Below are 21,098 nucleotides of genomic sequence, written 5' to 3' on the forward strand. Positions count from 1 at the left end.
ACATTGGTGAGTTAGGAATCTCCTGCTTCTGAGCAAAGGAAAGGTGTAACTTCGTGCTTGCTAAGTAGATGTTAACAAGTGTTACTGTTTATTACATGCAAGCCCATTTTCACACTTGCTGAACTTCATAAAAGGGCTTTGTTGTAGTCCATCAGGATTATACAGTGCTCTGTGATGTCCAACATGTTTGGTTATCAGGGTGATACTCAGCTGGTTTGTTCCTGGATACTTCTGTTCTTCCCTTGGAGATGCCATCTCCTTTGTTCTTTGTTAACTCTGAAGGCTGTGGCCCAATGACATTTTGCACTGCCTGATGTTGCAGGCACACATGGAATAAGTAATAAGGCAACCAAAACAGAACTGGAATGCAAACGTGTAGGAAATAAGCTTGACTTGCTGTTTAGATAAAGTGTCGATCGTTGATTTAGAAAACCAAGTGCATGCACTGGAAGGAAACACTGGTACAGCAGGCTGAGGCAGAGGTTACTTTCTTGCAGTTTTTCAGCTATAATTTAGCTCCATTTCTGATTTTTGAGTGTTGGAAGTGACAGTTTCATAGACTCCAAGATGTATGTTCTGAATGGAAAGAGTCCTCTCTGCATTTGTAGGAGAGACATACAAAGGTTCCTGTTTGCCAGCATATTTTGTCATGACATTTTTTTCCATTGTGCTTCTAAGCAATACCTCCATTGGCTTCTGGGTACGCACAACAAGCTACCAGAGTTGATCTGCCAGCTATGGAGGGGATTTCTGTGTAGTACTGAAGGAGGAGGCCACATGCTGTGTGGGTATACGTACATTTGTGTTTACACATAAGCTGTTATGCTCTGTGTTGGCATTTTGATTGATAGCATTTTGCCCAGTTACCAAGGTACTTTCTCTCCCTTTAAGAAGGGCAAAAAATAGAAAAGAGAGGCTTGTGAGCTTATCTGTTGGCAAGGAACAATTGGGTACTTATTTCTTGTATTGCTTGGAACTCAGCAGCCCTCCTAATTTAGCTTGTCTCATGCATCACCAGTGTCTCTGTAATGTGCTGAACAATTTCATGCTAGACCTGATTGATGTGTCAGCACCACACTAAAAAGGATGAACAGAAAAAACACTTACTTAAATAAAGCTTGGAAGAGAAAAGAAGCCCAAGAGCTCATCTGCCTGTGTGATTCTATGGGATCTGTGTTGGCCAAAAGATCAACTCTTCCATTTGACTTCTGGCCTAAACTAATCTGACTGTTGCTTGGAATTCTTTTTCCTTATGTCAGCCAGGGCCTGCAGGGATGATAGAGCATTTCCTTCATGAAAGGCATGCTGGATTCTTAGAAGGAGGGAAATTGCAAGGGCTTTGTTACATTAAGGTACTGCTTAATCCAAGTGTTTTGGTGAGTTCTGCCTGGTAGCTAATTGCCAAGCTTTATGTTAATAATTGAAAGGACAGATCTGAGCATCTTAGTTTTCTTGGCTTTTTTGGTTTGTTTAACACATCTTAGTGATACTGAGAGGTGCTCCAGTGAATAGAGACTGGGAAGGAATCAGTGTCAATGAAGTTATGCCAGTTTATATACCTGAGAACCTGGATACAGGCATCCTGGCTGACACTGTTGGCTGTATTTAGTCTCAGTGCGAAGAGGTATTGATGCAGCTCAGGGTGTCAGTAGGAGTGAATCCACAAGTAGCATGCAGCGCTCCTCTAAGGAAGAGAATGTCTGAAAGATGCTCTTGGGGCAGTTACTCATCACTCCACACAGCTGGCAAAGGGGGAAATTCAAGCTTGTCTCCCTTCAGATGAATGTGGGTGCAGGGCTTGTTGGTATTAGTAACAGTGAGCTCAACTCAAAGGCCAGGAATCACTTTGCTGGATGCTGCACAGTAAAGACCCAAACAGTGATTCCCCACTCCAGTGACTTCAGAGTTTTTTTGGGGGAGAAGAGCAGAGGCAGAGGAAGGATTGTCAATGGGGCAAGCCATGAGTTGGCCAAATGCCCAGGACAGGCAGTGTACAAGATGTGCACATCAGTAGCAATGGTGTAATTTTCCACACTGGAAGAGATAAAATACTCTTCTTGGGTTAGGCCAATGTCCTAATGGCTGTGTCAGAGGTTCAGCTTCTTGCTGGTGGAAGAATCCTAAATAATTTTGAAGCCTGCTAAATTTCTTCCTTGTGTGAAGGCTACCAGTAGCCATGTGTAAGCACTCGTGGCTGAGCCATATGTGTGTATGCTGTCTGTATGTACGTACACACAGACAGGCTATAAATGTATTTTAGCTCACAGGCTTTTTGCATTGTGAATTCTGCCAAAATAGCGTGTTTACAGAACAAGAGTAAAAATGAAGCATTCAGGGAAGAATGAGTTATAGTAAAGTTAGTATAGTTACAGTAAAGGAACTTGGCTTCCTGACCCTGCTATTGACTAGGGACATGTTTAGGGTCTGGGAGTGGCACATACTTTATTTCGCATTAGCATCTGCTGAGGATGCTGTCAGTCCTTATGTCCAGGGAAGTGCACTCAGATTCAGCCCAGCTGGGTTCATTTCCAGCTTTATTCCAGCCTTCCAGCATAATAACAGATGTGGCAAGGAAGAAAATTCCCTGTACTGAAAACTTTGAAGGCCTGCACAATACCTAAGTCCAAAGTAAAGACTTGTAATGAACATCTGTGATCTTAAGAAATGCATTAACACATCCAAGCAGCTAGGAGAGGAAACTAGAATAAGGATGAATGACAGAGTGAAGGCATAAATACTATTTTCAAACTAAGTAAAATTGTATAATTAATACAATTAAAATTTCATACTTCTTTTTCCTGTTGTTTCTAGATTTTAAACCCACCACCCTCCCCAGCTACCGATCGCTCCTTATACAATGCAGAGATGTTCTATTCCTCAAACATTCCTTCAAACACAAGATCTTACAGGTACAGTTCAGAAAAAAAGGTTTGCTAAATCTTCTATTTTTCTGCCTATAGTTTTGGCTCTTTTTCAGACTTCATTTAAAAATATTTTCCTCTCTTAATAAATGACCATTCCAATTATGTACATTATATTGCTATGTAGCAGTCCCTGAGCATCCTGTATAGAGGTTGGTGTTTTCTGCTCATTCCCTTAAGCTTATATTAAAACAATTTCATGAGTCAACCTATTTATTAGTGACTGGGCTAAATGGTCATAGTGGTCTGCTCTGGTAGTTCGGGGCTGGAAGAATGTGCCACTGGCTGAGGTCATTGTGCCATTCAAAATTAACACAGTTCAGGTAGTTTTTGTCGGATTTCTCTGAGAGTCTGAATGAAGGCTCATGTAGTATTAATGAGCAGAGATTTTGACTGAACGCACAGAGCTGTTCAATCTCTTTCTTTTCTTCCTTCTTTTCCCCCCCAGATTGCAACTAATGCATGTGCTTTTTTTCTTTGTTCTGTTTTCGTGCAGGCCGTACCTTATACGAGGGATAGCTCCACCCACAACCCCATGCAGCACAGATGTCTGTGACAGTGACTATACTACGAGTCGATGGAAGGCCAACAAATACTATATAGATTTAAATTCAGACTCAGACCCTTACCCCCCTCCACCCACACCTCGCAGTCAGTACATGTCGGCAGAAGAAAGTTGCCCTCCATCTCCTGCCACGGAACGAAGCTATTTTCACCTCTACCCCCCTCCACCCTCTCCTTGTACAGACTCTTCATGACCTCAACAGAAGGAACTTTTCCTGTAAATATTTTAAAATATGAACAGATTTAAAATATATATTTTATGATTTAAAAATAAATCTGGGTGGGAATTAAACAAAACTAAATGTGAATAAAAATGGGTGGGAGGGGTGGGGCTGTGAAAAATTGTACAGAGGAAGAATATTTATAAAATTGATTTTTTTAACTTAATTTCCATTCTTTTGTGCCATATTTGCCTTTTTGAAGTCATGTAACTGACTCAGTCTCCAAAGGATTTGGGGAGGGAATGTTGAAACTTTCTGCATTTATAGGTCTCCTTTTTACATGCAAAAAGTGTATGTAGTTCTTCTTGTTAATGTGAGACAAGAAAACTAAGTGGCTCGTGGGAAGGGGAGGTCGTCTAAAGAAAGATGCAGGCTTATTCCTAGAAAAGAAAAACCCTTCTAAATACAACTGTCAGTATCATCCCTTCATCACCACTGGAAAAAAAAAAAAAACAAAAAAAAAAAAGGGCAGGATCACAACCCTTAGATGCTCCTGTTTGCAAGTGAGCTGAGTGCTTCCCAGCAGAACTTGAGTGCCAAGACCTGAATTTCAAACCTCCCTCTCCATCTGCTTAGCACTGAACTGAAAGAACTTCTCTTGGCCAAACCTTCCAGCTTAACTAAACCCGCAGGCATCATGTCCTACCTCATGCCAGTGGCACTCTGCACATGGCCAGTTCTGTAACTGATTCAGGCTAAATAAGATCAGTCCTAAAAAACTTGGTTTATTACCAACCACTTCCCCACCTGACTGGCTGAGTGGTAGCAGAAGCAGTTGTACTGACCTGTGGGTGAGAGCAAGGGTCAAGTTTAAAGTGATATTTAATCTAAGAGAAATGCCCAACAAACTGCAGATTTGGTCATGCTCACCATTTTAATAGTAATGGAACCAAGCTCCTTCATCCTTCCTTGTGAAGCTTTGGTGACTGGGAAGAAGCTGTAACAGTCAGCTGCTTCTTAAAACACAGTGCTAGTTTTCTTTTTCTCAAAAGTCCTGTAATCTCTGTGCCAGATTTCTGAGGTGTTCACCCGTGTTGACTTGATCAGAGAATTGCTGCTTCTCTTAATACTCATTTTCCAAAGTGGAACGAAATGGTGACTTGTATTCAAATGAGGAAAATCATTTTGGTTTTAAATGGTGCTTGTAAAAAATGGTATCTGCATAGCTCAAATGAAAAATCAGTTTAGTCATACCTCATAAAAATTTGCCACTTGATTCAGATTTAAAAATAAGTAGAACAAAGAATAGAGGAGGGAGAAAAGACAAATACATTTTTTCTATTCATGTTGGTATAAAAATGAATAACTCATAGAAACTGCTGTAACATCAGGACATCAAGATCAGCAAAGTCCTTGCTCCCATTCCTACAAAAAAAACCCCATTAGAGAATGGGGGACTAGAGTCAGTCCCTTTCAAATTCAGAAGACAATTTTTTGTTTTAATTGCTCTTTCTCTGTAGCAAAAAGGGTTGAGTATTGTATGGCTCTTTATAAATTCAGCGCCGGTGATAATAATGTGAGTGCCTGCTTGGGGCATCTGAGGGAAGTTCTGAATATGCAAACTTGCACCTGTTTCTGCAGCTGCTCAGTAACAGATGTGTTGGGCCTTCAACAGCTTTAATATTGATGGCAACAATGAAATTTTTTTCTCGTTTGAACTAAAATTGTACTTGGCTTTGGGTCTTTTTAGCAAGTTATTTGAGAGCACATAAGAGGAACCCTGCAACTCCAGGAGAGGTCTTTGTTGTGGTGGTGGAAGGACTGGGACCACAGTGTTCTGATCCACTTTGTGTTTTGAGATTTATTAGTCCAGATCTGTTCTTCCTGTCTGCATAGTTCAAGGATAGGATTTGTGCTGTCACTGGTGTGTTACTAAACTCCTAAAGTAGCTTTTACTACCTTCATGTCTAAATTTTTACTTGAGAGATTAAGCACAAAGGAGATGATTTTTCATAGAGAAAAGTACAGAAGTGGAGTTTAAGAATGGGTTCTTTCCTCATTTCCTATCAACATTAGCAGTTTTTTACTATACTGTGATGGGCAAGGTCATAGTTTGTTACTCTTGGAGTGACTTAGCCAGTCCCTGAACTGATAGTTTGGTGAAAGAAAGCAATTCTCATGTGATCATGTTTCTATTAACTGAATTAGGAATGTCCATCCACAGGATATTTTATGTGCCACGTGAATTGTATAAAAGAGTATTTGTTCTGTATTACAGCAGTTGGTAGTCCAATTTCATATCATATGTAATTTTCTGCTTCGTAACTATTCACTGTTTATAATGAATTCATTAGTTGTTTCATGTCACACTTCTACCTTAGAGATGTACCACACTAATTTTCCTGTATTCCTGTGATGACACTGGAGGCAGAATTACTTTTTTTCTATTAAACCACTGATCTTTTTAAAGAGCCATAATCATAAGAATCCTAACAACATTATCTGAAGATTTATATCCTATTACAAACATTGGAATTGAGTCCAAGAAAATTAGCATTTTTACTGAGAGCTGAACTATCTTAAGAGTCACATTGTTTTGGACCTTACGTTTTAAGAAGGAAGGAAGCACTTGCTGAATTGGGTGGATTAAGTGTACATTTTTATTTCAGTTGAACATTCATAGTCTCTTGTTGATGTTTGCTGAGGAATTGCCTTCTCTTGAGACACTTGAAGTTTGGTGATGAAAATCAAAGCCCCACACTGCTCCACATTAGTGACATTAATACTAAATATTACTTTTGATTGCTGTAGACTATATACTTTAAAAGGATTACTGCACTCCTAATGTTAGAAAAGACCAGGAAGAAAATCTGAGCAACAGATTTCTTTCCAGAATATCCTCACTGTGTTCTTAGTGGTTTCCATCCTGTGAACTTTCAGGCTAAAACATTGAAAATAGGTGCTATTTTCTTGTATATAAGGATGAAAGAAGGACTCGCAGGAAATTAGTGAGTGCATATGAGACATTCTGGCAGTTCAGGGATGAATAGCAAATGGGGGGATGGGAAGTTGAATTTTGGTGAGACTTAAGCATGGTTTTAATAACGCAGAAGTTTTCTGTGAGAAAGCTGACTGAAACATTTAAAAAGTTCTACCCTAATAACCTGCAGAGGGATACATGTGATTCAGCTACCTGTGTGAGCTTGTGAGTACTTGAATCAGTGTTTTCAACCACTATTTTCCAAGCCCATTGTGACTGCATATTAGCACTTAAAACAGCTCAGGGTGTTACAAGGAATGGTGTCTGGAGAGCAGCCAGTAATGGGCAAATGATATGGTTGATTCTGTGTTAGATTTAAAGGACAGAGGGCCCAGCAGAGAGCAGCTTACCTGTCCTGCAGTGCTGTCATGAAAGCAGCCACTTGGGTCTTCCCTCCTGTAGAATTTGTCCCATCTGCAGGGGAGGTGTAGCAGCAATGTGAGGCTGTAAGGTAAATGGACAAGTGATCATCTTTGACAGTCAAAGATTCTTTCATTTCAAGGAACAGTTTGTGCAAATTACAGCTTGACTTCAGCTAGACTGGTCTATAGCCACTGCACCTTTAAAATGGCAGTAGAGGTAGTGAATTTGTTCTGGATGAGTCTGAGGAAACTTCATGAGCACTATCCCAGCTGCCTTACTTAGATTTCTTACTCAGATTTCTTTTGTCTGGACGGATCACTAGAGAGCACTTAGGCTAAATCTGTATGTATGACAAATAATAATTTCTTCAGGATAGTGTTATAGTACAAAATGCTCTGTGTCTAAAAATGAGATTATGCCATTATCAGCATATTCTAAAGAGAACAGCAGAAATGAGGGGGAAACAAAATTCTTTTGGAATAATGGAATTGATTTTCGGTAATAAGCCTTCATTTCTGTCGTTTGCAAAGGTACAGGCACTTCCCTAAAAAGTTCTGCTTCTTTTCAAAGTAGCAATAAAATGGTCTGTTCCCTCAGTACCTGTTTTACAGACCTAGGATGGGCTTTCTGGAAATCTCCAGGCTTGTTAACCCTAGATCTGTTTTCCATCTGGTATCTAGAATGTCACATGCAAGGTCCAGGACTCATGATGTTCTCACCATTTTTACACCAACTGGTGCCTCTTGGATTCTGGGGGTTTTGACATTCTGACACTCTGTGCACAGCAGTGAAAAAGGATTTGGAAGCAGGAGCACTCAAGTAAGAGCTGGTCACACTGGGCTGATGTCACTCTTCCATGGCCTGCAGGGCAGATCCCTTTGTTGGGGGAGGGCTCTTGTGCTGCCCTTCCTTAGATTCTCTCCAGCATGTTGTGCTACTTCACAAGTGTGCTCAGTTAAACCTCACAAAAGTTGTGTGTCCTGTTGGCCTCAAGCATTTTTGGAAGCAGATCTCTTCTGTCATTTTGTTGGGGTTTATGTTGAGTCAGTCCAAATGAGTAGCTGTGCTTACAACTGTACAACAAATGATATCCATTCATGTTGGGAAATGAAAACAGAAGGCAAACATGTTCCCAGTAATTAGTAACATGCACGACTGCCTGGCACAGAGCCCTGAATTAGAATATATTTGCTGTTACAGTGCTGAAGGACATTTTATAAAGGTCCATGTGTGGACAGAGCCTTAGACAAGCTAGACAACAGTCAAAGATAACTGTTTACAGCTCAGTCATTTGGTGGCTGTTTTGTGTTGTGAATCAATTTTGGATTATAAATAGAGTACTCCTTGTAAATTTGTCATGTCTAAGAGATTCATGGAAGGCTGAATCCTAAACTCTGAGAGGTGATTGCTGTGTCTGCTGCTGTTCCCTTAGGTACTGCAACAGTTTCCGTTCATCATTATATGTGAAACTCCCTTTCTACAGCAGTTGTAAGTTTAGCTAAATAGCTTAAGGTATTTGCTGCACATTAAAAGAAATATTTAATAGGCAGAAGTATTTTCAATCCTGTTAGGTCTTCTACCTCTCCTTCCTGAGAACACTTATTCTAGATTTTCTAAAAGGTGATTTTCTTTCATTTGTTTATTTGAGATTGGCCAGCTATGCTATGGGCTTTTTCACATAGAATTATACTCTCTGCAAGGAAGAAAAAAAAATTAAAATCAATGTTAAGCCTGCTGATAGGAATGATGGAAACCAGTCTGATATGTCTTCTGCATTCCACAACAAAATCCTTCAAAATGCCATGTCCTGACATGCTGACAGTGCTCCCAACCACCTGTGACAAGCTGCCACATCCTGGCTGCTCCCAGCATGAACCACAGCCCTTGTTGCAGCCCACTTCTGGAGTCAAGGCTAGGTCCTCACTAGCCAACACAGAATCCTGGTGGATAGAAGACCACAATGACAATTCCTTAACAGGTTGGTTTTTGTTGAAAAAATGCATGCAGAAAATGTGCTTAGAAGGGCTTGTCAGGAGAGAAAAGCAAATTTGACAGCTCCAGTGACAGACTATTTCAGCACCACTGACACCTCTGAAAAGCGAGTGCTGCCCCTGATGCACCTTTCTGTAAATAAGAACGAGGCTGCTCTGGTGACAGCATTCCAGGGATGACTGCCTTTGACAAAGGGAGCCATATTCCTGTTTGGTTTGTACAGAGATCCTGCAGCCTGTAAATAGTTGTACGTGGAACTCATCAGCCTGTGGAGGTAAAACAAAAATGTTGAAAGCAGGAGGACGGCTGTGTGAAATTTGGGGGGTGTCATAAAGTCAACTCTAACCCAGACCGCTTTCCTACTCACCTACTTGTGTCGCAATTGCTGCTATTGTAAATGTACAGGAATATACAAAGAGTACCAAGAATTTTTATATAACCCACATGTAATCTTTTTATATTTATATTAAATCATGTATTCTGCAAACAGCCTAATAATTACAGCTTTATATGTGTATCATTTTGTAGCATTTGTTACCTCAAAAGACAACCAAACCAATACTTCAGTGCCTTGTGTATTTTAAACAGATTAACATATAAACTGAGGGGGAAAACAGTGTAGATTGTACTCCGCTGGTTTTAACAAAGCTTTGTATTATTGTTAGGGTTCTCTTCAGTTAAAATACATACAGCCATGAGTTGTGGAACTAACTGAAAGCTTACAATTTTGGAGGTTTTTTTAGAGCATGCATGTTTTGAATTTGTAATACATTGGCGTTTCTCTCAAATGCATTCTTTCAAGTTAACTTTGTTCATAGCTATTTCAACAGACATCCCAATACCCATCAAAAATACGTAGCATTTAAAAAAAATGCCTGCCAGTAACTAATATTCACATATTTGGGGATTGAATTAATGCTGTTTTCAGCATGTCACAATTTTCATTAGAGCCATAAAATCTTTACTGTGTTACAGAATGTCTTTATCAATTATTTTTCTAAACATGGCCTTCTAGTACACAAATGACTTGGTAATACTGTTGTAAAAAAATCTTTCAGGCTGTCATCACTTCAGACCATTGTATGTTAACAAGTTTCTGGTCATGAAACTGCAGTGTTTCTTTATGTTAACAAAACCAAAGGCTTGTTTGAAGTAACTGGTATTTTGTATAAATATTTGTACAGATAACAGACTCTGCTTTTGTACTATAGATTATGTGGATTTTGTTTTATAATAAATGCTTTAAAAAGAAATGCTTAGCAGCCATTTTATGAGCAAAGCTGTTTTATCACCTACAGTAGAGACAACCAGCCAGTATCACAACTGTTTTAGATACTATTTAAGATAAGGATTGTGCATGGTCTCCTTGGTTTAAATTTTAAAATGTACAATAGCAGTGAGAGCTGGAAAGCAAATCACCTTTAGAATTAGAGTTGTTAGCTACAGAACTTACCACAAGCATCATGACCTTACAAAAATTGGTACACTCCGTAGGAAAAATCTCAATTGTTCTGACTAATCTGATCTGTATTTCTTTTTTAATTGTATGATATCTTTTAAACATGCTATAGGATGTCTTAGTAAACTTTCAGTAATGACTTCCTTTTTAATGGTGAACATAATTGAGAAGTAGTTCCATTGAGTCTAATTTCGTCTTTATTTGTACAGTCAGTGTTGGTGGTCTCAGATTTGTGAGATATAACCTAGAAGTCAAAATGATTTTTAGTGGAGATACCCTTTCTCCTGCATGCTGGTTAGATGGGACTCGGACTGAAGTGTTCCTGAGCAGTCATCAGCAGTTGTGAAGTCCAGTTCTGTTTCTTCTGATTTTTCTGGGCTAGAGGGAAAAAAAAAAAAGCATACATTCAGAGACCTGCTTCTTTCCTACAGTTCTTCCAGGTTTTGCAGTAAACTGAACCAGAAAATGTCAAAAGAGTTTTCCTCTTAGCCACATTATTCTTGCTAATAATACAAGTAGAACCTGGTTCTACTATAAATAGAACCTGGAGCAGCCACATGATGACTGCCTAGACCTAGTGATTTATACCATTGCTGATAGGATGGATTTCTAGCTTGAAGGAAAATGACAAATGTGAACTACTGGTGTTCTTCTCAGCCTGGAACAAGCCTTCCATCATCCTGTTGTGTTAAAAAAGTTGGACCAAATTATCCAGAAGTACAGAAAGAGTTTCAGGATTTCATATGGCCTGAAGCAGAACAGTCCCACTCTTTTTTTCTCCTGGCTGTAGCTAGGCTTCTCTCCTAAAAAGATGCACAAGGTCCTCTTGGAGTGGACTCTGTCTGACACTGCCGGGTTGCAGGGAGGTGTCTGATACATGTATCCCACACAATAATACAGATCTCTGCACAGCATATCTATCGTTCCGACTCCTCGAGTGCCTTAATCCCAGATTTTTCTTGAAACCAGAGGACACAGTATTTTCTTTTTGCTCCAGAAAGGCTTGCTCAGCTGTCTGGATGGATCTTTGTTGCCTTACACTCCCACAGTTTACAGATTTCTTAATGTTGTAATTGAGAAATAAAGCTCTGATACATCATTTGTCTGAATGTGATCTGAATACATTCCCAGGGCTGAACCTGTGGTCACAGGGAAGGATGCCTAAATCCATATCCACTGGTCTTGATCTTTTATGAAATTGCCCCAGCTGTTACTGTCTGTGGCAGAGCAGAGCAAGGTGTTTGGCTGATTTTGTGCAGCATCACTGAGGATTGAACCGAACAACTGTGTCTGGATGTGCTAGGAGGTGGCTAAAGCGCTTGAAATGCATTCTGCCACAGCAGCACTCAAGAACAGCCTGGTCCTAACCTGCTCAGCTCCATGGATCTCCTTCCATGCTTTATGCCAGCCTCAAAGCTTCTGTACACAAACATAATAAATAACTACTGCCCTTCCTTTCTCCTCCTTTCTCCTAGCTTTTATTGCTGAGCAGACATCATATCATATGGACTATAGCCCTTTAGTGTGGGGGATGCCCCCTCCCAAGATCCTGCCCACTCCACAATGTACTGGTGAGGGGTTAATGCTGGAGAGGCAGCACTAATGCTCAGGAGTAGCCAAAACACCGGGGTGTTACCAACAATGCAAATCACAGCACCATGAGAGCTGGTCTGGGGAAAATGAGTTCCATGTCAGGCAGAGCCAATACAGTGAGCTAACTGTGCCCACACGCTGCCAAAAAGGTCACACAGAGTTATGGGGAGGAGTTCATGTGAAACTAATCCTTTTTTAGGACAGGTATTGCCCAGATAATGGCTGCTTTCCATCCTCCTGTGCTCTGAGGGGTTTACTGCAGGTTGTCCTTTGAGTGACCAGCTGGGGAATGGTGGGGCAGCCTTTGAGGCTGTGCGTGGTGCTGTGGAGAGCAGGGCGGAGGGCAGGCAGTGCATGCTCTGTGGTTTCTGCAGGAGCAGCACTGCAGCAAGCTGCCCACACCCCTGCTGACAGCACGGGGCTGCACACAACCTGCCACTGAGGAGGGCAGGTGGATGCTGGGATCTGCTCAGAAAGGACAGATAGAAGGAGGGTTGGTGGGCACAGGAGCCAGTGCTGTTGTGGTTGTAGGCATCACAAAAAGGCTTTCTGGATAATTAAGACTGGAGACAAGGGTAGCATCTGAGAAATGGAGGCTTGATGAGCCAGGCTAGTTGCTGGACTCTGAGTATATTGAAGAAATGAGGCAAGGATCATAACTGCAAGGGTTATTGCTGGATCAACTGGCTAAGATCATAGCTACCGTGAAGATTAGGACTAGCAGTTTACTTGGGCTTGTCCAGTTTGGGTTTTAATGGATTCCTCACAGAACACAACAGCTGGAAGAGACATGGCAAGGGCAGGATAAGGTCTTGAATTTCCTCTGGCAGTTAAGAGACTGGTCTCTTGTAATTAACATGAATAGTAAATAAGCTTGAAGCTAGAGTGGCTTTTGGAATAGAAAAATATCAACAGTTTACATATATTCTGGACAACCTGCAAAGACAGGATCTGGGTTTGCCCTAATTGAGGTTAATGCCTTCTGTTACAGTTTCCCAAAGGCAGAGCTACTTTGGCAATAAATCTGACTTAAGGGACAGAAACAGCTTTGACAATCTATTACTTGGGGAGCGATGTTTGTTACTGAACTTTGCATGGCCTACAAGGGTATAAGAAACACTCATGAGAACAGGGACAATGCTTTCCCTTGTATTTGAATTTGGCTTAACAGGCTATTGTTACAGATTTAATTAGGACTTAGTTCTTAGACAATTTCTCTCATAGCAATCTGAATTCCTTCTAGGTTGTAAGGAAACAGATTTAATGCTTATGCTCATTTTACTGTAGACATTGTACATAAGCAGTCACAAAAATGAGAATAGAATTTGGACAACAGGCTTCAAAAGTTTGTCACTTCCCAAGCTATACATAGCCTGCAGCTTTTGGAAGGGTCAATATCCTTAGCTTCTCTTTCCTGTTTTATGTGGCTGTACCAAAAGCCCAGATGCTGGGAACAATACTTTGCCAACAACTGGCAAGGGTTCAGTAGTTGGATTCCCTGGATCCAGACTAGACAGAAATGTTCAGGTAGATGGGAGCTCATGAGCTGAGGTGCCGTCATGGTTTAGGAATGGTTCTCTCCATTTCAGTGCCCCCACCCGGACAGCAACAACACTGTAACAGAAGTGTAAAAATGTGACAAAGAGAGGGTGATTTACATGCACAATGCTCGCCAAGCCCGAGATAATGAAAACCAATGGTGGAAGGCTTCCCTCTTCTTGCCACAATTTTCCCCAGCTGGAAAAGAAACCCTTTCTTCTCAAACGTGAGGGGGAAAGGTTAAAAGGTTCCCTTCCCATTCAGTTCCCATTCCTTCTTGTTAATGCCTGGTATACAACAGGAGCCAGCAATTAACTGAAGCCCAGGTGGTTAACATTTCTCAACCTGAATATTAAGCTTAGCCCTTACAGGAAGGTTAATGAGGAATCCTGGCAGATACGTGAATATTTCATGGATTTCAGTCCTCATTCTTAGCCCCTTCCTCTGCAGTTTTGGTTGCTGTATCCGTGAAATACTGAAGTCTAAAATCTAGAGGTAAGGTAAGCAAGTGGTCAGAGGACCTGTTACAGCCAGTTCCTGGGGAGCAGTGTTACCTGGGGGATGAATGCTGGGTGGGAACACACTCTGAAAGAATTAAACAGGGCTTAGGGAAGTTCCAAGTTTGAGAATCTAAAATGTAGAAAGCTGACTGCTTTATCTGTGCAGGATGGAGCAGCACACTTCAATTGAAAGCTGAATGGGAATCCACTTGTCTTTACTTGTAAACTTGCTTGGGGACCAGACCTGAAATATCAGGAATTGGTGATGAATGAGATCGAGGAATATATGTATCCTGTCCTAAACGGGCCTTGTGAGAGATACTGTACTTTGTCTCATTTTAGAAGTTCGTACCTTGCTTCCATCTAGAGCTGAGGGAGGTTTTCGTGAATTGAGCACTTGAAGAGTCTAGTTTATTTCCAGAACGTGCTGATTTTTAGAGGTGCAGCCAACAAGGAAACATTTAGAACCCTGTCTTCAGTCTTGTTCCAAAAGTACTTCTCAGAGGTTAGGTCTTATAAAGACAGTAGCAGGTGTAGGCACAACCTCTTCTCAGTCTTACAACAGAAGATTGGATTTCATTGCCATGACTGCATTTAAGGCTGGGGAAGAAAGACCTGAAGAGGCACAGGATGGCTTTTCAGTTTGCTCACAAAATAAAAAAGAGAGAGGGCAGATGTCAAAGGAACAGTATAATTTCTTCCTATTTTGCTAAAAGTTTCCTTTTTCTCTGCCTAGAGAAAAATGTGATGGTAATTTTCAAAGGAATTTTCACTTCCTTCATATATTCTATGTCATTTGAAGTTGTTTTAAACACTTTAAATTACAGTATCTTTTGAAGGTCGGTTAGTGATGGGGTTTTTTTGGGTTTGTTTGTTGGGGTTGTGGGTTTTTGTTTGTGTCTCCTGGGCACATCCGACATTTATGTGGCGACATCCATGTTAAAATATGCAGAAATACTTCAGAGCTTAGTACTAAGCAAAGCCACAAGGTGGCACAGTCATCTGCTCTGAAGAGTTGCTCACCCAAGTTCATTTCCCGAAGTAAACACAGCTCCAGAGCTTCCCTTTTCAAGGGGGAACCACCCAGCCTCTCCACCCCTGCATTCGATTTCCCAGAGTAAACTCTGATGGTGGGTGTAGCTTTCCTGAGAGTGAGATTTTTGTTATATAATAAAACCCTACTATGGAAATACTTACATGGCAATATTTTGCTGCTTCTGCTAATTTTTCTCAGCCCTAGAAAATCTGTAAGAGTAAACTCCCTTTTTTGCTGATGGAAGCAGCATCTCTGCTAGGCAACAGTTTGTTTGGTGCCTGATTTCAGCATTAATATCATGAGACTTACGCAGGTTTTCAGAACAAGTTAATCCATCTATTTCTCTATCCCTTTATTTTCTTCTTTGGAGGGAAATGTGGAAGGTATGAAAATCCTGAGATGAGAATCTGGAAAAATCCAGATTCTCATCTCAGGATGAGAATGCCCAGAGGGGACAAATGACCTTTGGGGAAAAAAAAGAAGGGAAAAAAAAAAAAAAAAAAAAAGGGAATGTCCTTATAGCACTTGTTTGCATAGACACCTGCATTTGTCAAGGGCATAGGGAGGATTTAGCATCACCAGAAAAAAGCAGCATAGTAAAGGGAATCATCAGCATATCTACCATTTTCTCTTTTCTTCTTGCTTACCACGGAGTAAGTGCAGACACTTGGAGCTACTTCTGTTTGCAGGCTGAGTGCTGTTCGACAGCAGGTGGAAAAATTTCTCTCATGTAGACTGGTTTGTTTCTGTCTAACAAGAAATATGCCAGTGCCCAACCTGCCCACAGACATCCTGGTCCTTTGGGCTGGAAGAGCCGGTGTTTCGCTTTTGTTACTTCTGAGTTTGTTATTCTGAAAAGAAAGACACCCAGCAATAACACACATCTGTGTGGTGTTAAAAAGTTCTGACAACTGATCCTTTTGGTGTTGCTGAAAATAATTACCTATCTATACACATTTTCTTCCCTGCCCCTCACTTCTGTACTCTCCCTTTTTGGAGGTTATGTATATGAAATCGCTATGTGTATTATATCTCTCTAGATATATATTTATAATTTTTACATATGCTTAGATGTCAATGCTTGGGAATCGTAGGAATTAACTAACTATCCTTGACTCTGCTGAATTGAAATCAACATCTGTGTATATCCCAAGTCAAGCCAGATTCCCGTGTAGAAAACGTACATTTATTCCCCTGTTCATCAGTTGTGTACTGTCCCATCTTTGAGCTTTGCTCCATGCCACAGGCTTAAATGGCTGTGCTGAGCCTCCTGTCCTTTGTGAAGGCTTCATTCAAGTGGCAGATCAAACCTCAGCGACACAAGTATGATTCTCTAGGGTCCCAAAGCTGCTGCAGGAGCTGGCAGAGCTGGAAAGAGCCAGACTCAGGGTTGGGTGCTTGCAAATAATGTGTCCAAGCCAAGCCTGCTCCAAACTGTGCTGTTTATCAGTTGCAGAAGTTCAGAGTTTAATTCAACAAAAACAAGATCAACTTCTAGAGCTGCTTTGCTTTTCCTGTCAAGAGGATAGAGACTTACTTTGAGTGACCTTACTCTTTGCAGCTGAGGAAATACCTGAAGACCTCCTCCTCCTCCTTGCATGGGAAATCAGACGTTTGAAATGTCTGTGAACTCACACTCTGTACATAAGGCATATGGGAGTGCAGCAACTGATTACCTAAATGAGAACATGTAAGTAGTTAGAACTCAGTGTCTACTCCTGGCCCCCTTGTTAATTCCTTCTGTACATTGCGTGGGCTTTCACCACTGAACTTCACAAATGTTTAAAATGCAGCAGCAGTGTGTCAGCATGGACCTATTATATTCTCAATCCTTCCCACAGGCTGAGGTGACTGAGCACCTTCATCCGGGCTGCTGCAAGGGGAACACTACACTTCCCCTCCTGTTGGACCATCACTAGCAAGAAGAGGTAGGACTGCCCCAGAAGAATAGATCTTTTTTGTGGCAGCTTGAAGTTAAGATGACAAATTAGTGAAAGGGCATCTCTACTGCATTATTTTTTTCCCTATCACATTGCATCTTCCCCTGTCTCCCAGAGTCTGATAGAGCAATTATATTCTTGATCAAAACATGCCACCTGCTGTTTGTCAGAAGGGAGACATGTATAGTCAATAAAGCCGGTGCATAAACTAACCAAACTGGAATTGTATTTGCTTTGCAAAACCAGTCAAAATCCTGGGTGCCACAGGTTAGAGCCTGAACTTGGCCCTCGTACAAAAATCACCTGGCAACACTGCACTCTCAGAATTATAGAATCATTAAGGTTGGAAATGACCTGCAAGTAATCGGCTCTAACCATTAGCATAGAACCACTGTGTTCACCACGAAACCCTTATCCCAAACTGCTGCATCTACATGCCTTCTGACCCCTTCCAGGGATGGTTGACTCCATCACTTGCCTGGGCAGCTTGTTCCAATGCCTGACAACACTTTCAGTGAGAAATTTTTCCTGATATTCAGTTTAAACCTTCCCTGTTGAAACTTGGAGCAATTTGCTACCTGGGAGAAGACATCAACTATCACCTTGTGACAAGCTCTCTATTCTTGTAAGATCCCCCTGAGCCTCCTTTTGTCCAGGCTGAACATCCCCATCTGCCTCAGCTGCTCCTCATAAGATTTGTGTTCCAGACCCTTCTCCAGCTTTGTTGCCCTTCTCTGGACTCACTCCCGCACCTCAATGTCTTTTTGAAGTGAGAGTCCCAAAACTGAACTCAGGATTCAAGATGTGACCTCACCAGTGCCGAGTACAGATCCTTTCCCTAGTCCTGCTAGCCACACTATTTCTGATGGCCAGCCTGCCATTGGCCTTCTTGGCCACCTGGCCACTGCTGGCTCATGTTCAGCTCCTGTCAACCAGCACCCTCAGGTGCTTTTCTACCTGACAGCTTTTCAAACAATTTTCCGCCAGCCTGTAGCATTACATGGGTTTATTGTCACCCAAGGGCAGGACCTGGTATTTCACCTTGAAACTCATGCAATTGGCATTGTCCCTTCAATCCAACCTGTCTAGACTCCTCTGCAGAGCCTTCCTACCCTCCAGGAGATCAATGTTCCCACCCAACTTGATGGCATCTGTGGAGTGACTGAGGGTGCTGGATCCCCCCATCCAGATCATTGATAAAGATATTAAACAGGACTGGCCCCTACACTGAGCCTTGGGGAACACCACTTCTGAATGGCCACTATCTCGATTTAATTCAAGTCACCACCATCTCTGGGCCCAGCCATCCAGGAAATTTTCTACTGAGCAAAGAGTGCACACATCCAAGCCATGAGAAGCCAGTTTCCCCAGAACAATCCTGTGGAAAAAGCTGTCAAAGGCTTTATTGAAGTCCAGGCAGACACATCCACAGCCTTTCCATCATCCATTAAACAGATCACCTTGTCATAGAAGGAGATCAGGCTGGTCAAGCTGCCTTTCAGAAACCCATCCTGGCTGGGCCAGATCCCCTGGCTGTCCAGTCCATGCCACATGCTGGCACTCAAGACAATCTGCTCCATGACCTCCCCTGGCACCAAGGGCAGACTGACAGGTCTGTAGCTCCCCAAACCCTCCTTCCAACCCTTCCTGTAGATGGGCAGTACAGTTGCTGACTTCAGCCAGCTGGGACACCCTTGGTTCACCAGGACAGCTGACAGATGATTGGAAGTGGCTTGGCAAATGCTTCCACCAGCTCCCTCAGTGCCCTTGGGTGGATCCCATCAGGCCCTAGAGACTTGTGTATGTCTAGGTGGGTAGCAGGTCAGTGACCATTTTCTCCTGGATTATGGGGGTTTTGTTTTGCTCCTTATCTCTGTCTTCCAGCTTAGAGGGCTGGGTACCTGGAGGACAACTGGTCTTGCTATTAAAGACCGAGGCAAAGAAGGCATTAAGTAGCACTCTCTTTTCCACATCCTTTGTCACCTCTGACCTGCAAATCCACAAATGCTGTGAGCCAGCAGGGTCAGAGCCTGGACAACCTTGCAGACTACTGCCTACCATCCAGAGCCAAAGCATGAAATTGGCACTGCCTAAAAAAACCTACAGTGCAAGCACACTCCCCTGCTGCCTCCAGCTGAAAGGTCCTAACGGGGCAAGGAAGGGTCCAGCCAGGACAGTAAGACTGCTGCTGAAGCAGATTACAAGGCAACGCCCAATATCTGCTTCGTAAGAGCAGTGATAACAGAGGGGGCCTCAGGGAGGAAGCACTGCCTCTGTGAAAGGGAAAATCCCCAATGGAGACACCATTAAAAACTTAACATGCTTTAACTTTTGGCCAGCCCTGAAGTGGTTGGGTGGCTGTGAGAAGGAGGTGAGGTGTCCTGCGATTTTTCAGCTGGTACCTGGGCCTGGATGGCTTTTGGGATGCTATTGAGATGACACTCTGTAGCATAGAGGCAGAGCTGTAACCCTCTTGGATGTCGTGTGTGTAGTCCTGCCCCAGCACTGCCTCCTAGATTGTCTGCCTATTGCTGCTGAGTGGCCCCCACGGTCCTAAAGGAGTCTGCAGGACAGCCACAGGTCCCTGGGAGGCTCTGCAGAGAGGGAAGGAGGGAAGAAGGGGTTAAAGGACAGAGGGAGAGATGGCTGCATTAGCAGATGTCCAGGGCTAAAAAGTAGGTCACCTATTTCTGCCTCGGGGGTGGGGAGTGATTGAAAATCGACACTACATCAATGCACAAATAAAGCCAAGTAATACAGCAAGGAACCAGCCTTAGAAGCCTGACAGAAATCCTCCAAATACACACACAGCTCTTCTAACACATTATACAGAGCTATTATTTAAGACTAATTAAAAATTAGTACAGTTTTACCCACACAAACGTATATACAATCACATAAAAGGAGGAGCAAATGAAAAAGAAAAAATGGAATTAAAAACACCCAATAAAAGCAGAATTTCTCTTATTATCCATGTGCAAGGCTTGGACAGATGTTCCAGGTTTTTCTCAGCAGCCTTATGCACATTATTTAGGCCTAGACTCCCAAGGCTAAGTACTAAGTCCTCTTGATGTCTTTGTGCAACCTTGTAAGACAGACACTTGCAAATACTTCTGAGGCTGGGGTCCTCAGTGTGCCTGTATCTCTCTTAACATGAAAAATGTCCATAGCATGACTGAAGCAGGTCAGGTGGTCTCTGCAAGGCATTCCCTTCCTCAGATGCTGAAATTACATGAACAGTTAATTCCAATCACCTATACTTTTTAGGAAGCTAATCATGCTATGGGGGAATGAAGGTTAAGACAGATGGGCTGGAAAGAGGATGAGATACAGGAAATGAGGTGGGTTTCTCCAGTCAGGTCAGGGTAGAGTCATTCAGTTTTTATAGTTTCTAACTTATTAAAAAAAATAAAATTGAGGACAAATTCTGATAGACATAAAAGCAGTCCCAGCACATAATGATTATTCCTGACACCACATTATCCCCAAAGGATGAAAGCTATTGGGCTCAATGTAACACAGAAGATTTTCAGGTAGGAAAAAACAATGGACTTCTATTATTTTGTATAATTTGTTCAGAAAACAGAATATTTCCTAATTTTTATAGATTTTTAAATGCCTTGATGAGAAACTTCTGAAATATTTCAAATGCTGCAGAAAACATAGGTGGTGGGTTTATCTGTTTGAGGGTGTCACAGAACAGTTACCAGGGACTCTTCAGAGCTCTCTGGTGTGGGGTTTCCAAGCACAATTTAAAAACTTATTCATTGATGTCTGATCTCTTTCACACCAGCAGTGAAATGAAATTCCTCTTTGGAAAGAAGCTGTCAGATGAAATCCTCATACACGAGGAATTAAATCAGCTCTCTAAAATCCAGACTTGGAGGGGGATTCAGGGAGTGTTACACATTTGCTACAGTCAAGTCCTTGGTGAGATCGATTGAGTTTGGAGGTATTGGTTTTCAAGCAGGGGCTGGAGAACCACCCTTG

At 42.0% G+C, this 21,098-nt stretch overlaps 2 protein-coding genes across 2 annotated transcripts in view; one reads left to right on the forward strand and one right to left on the reverse strand.

The window, feature by feature from the left end:
- Positions 1–3,872, forward strand: part of LRP5 (LDL receptor related protein 5) — a 100,522-nt gene extending 96,650 nt beyond the window's left edge. Inside the window, exons 21-22 of the mRNA XM_066321034.1 lie at positions 2,812–2,909; positions 3,418–3,872. Of these exons, the coding sequence (XP_066177131.1) occupies positions 2,812–2,909; positions 3,418–3,679 (360 nt within the window). The 3' untranslated portion in view covers positions 3,680–3,872. The remainder of the gene's footprint in view (positions 1–2,811; positions 2,910–3,417) is intronic.
- Positions 1–21,098, reverse strand: part of APIP (APAF1 interacting protein) — a 529,312-nt gene that overhangs the window by 194,461 nt on the left and 313,753 nt on the right. The gene's annotated exons all lie outside the window — the stretch shown is intronic.

This window comes from Sylvia atricapilla, chromosome 6 (assembly GCF_009819655.1).
Source record: "Sylvia atricapilla isolate bSylAtr1 chromosome 6, bSylAtr1.pri, whole genome shotgun sequence".
NCBI lineage: Eukaryota > Metazoa > Chordata > Aves > Passeriformes > Sylviidae > Sylvia > Sylvia atricapilla.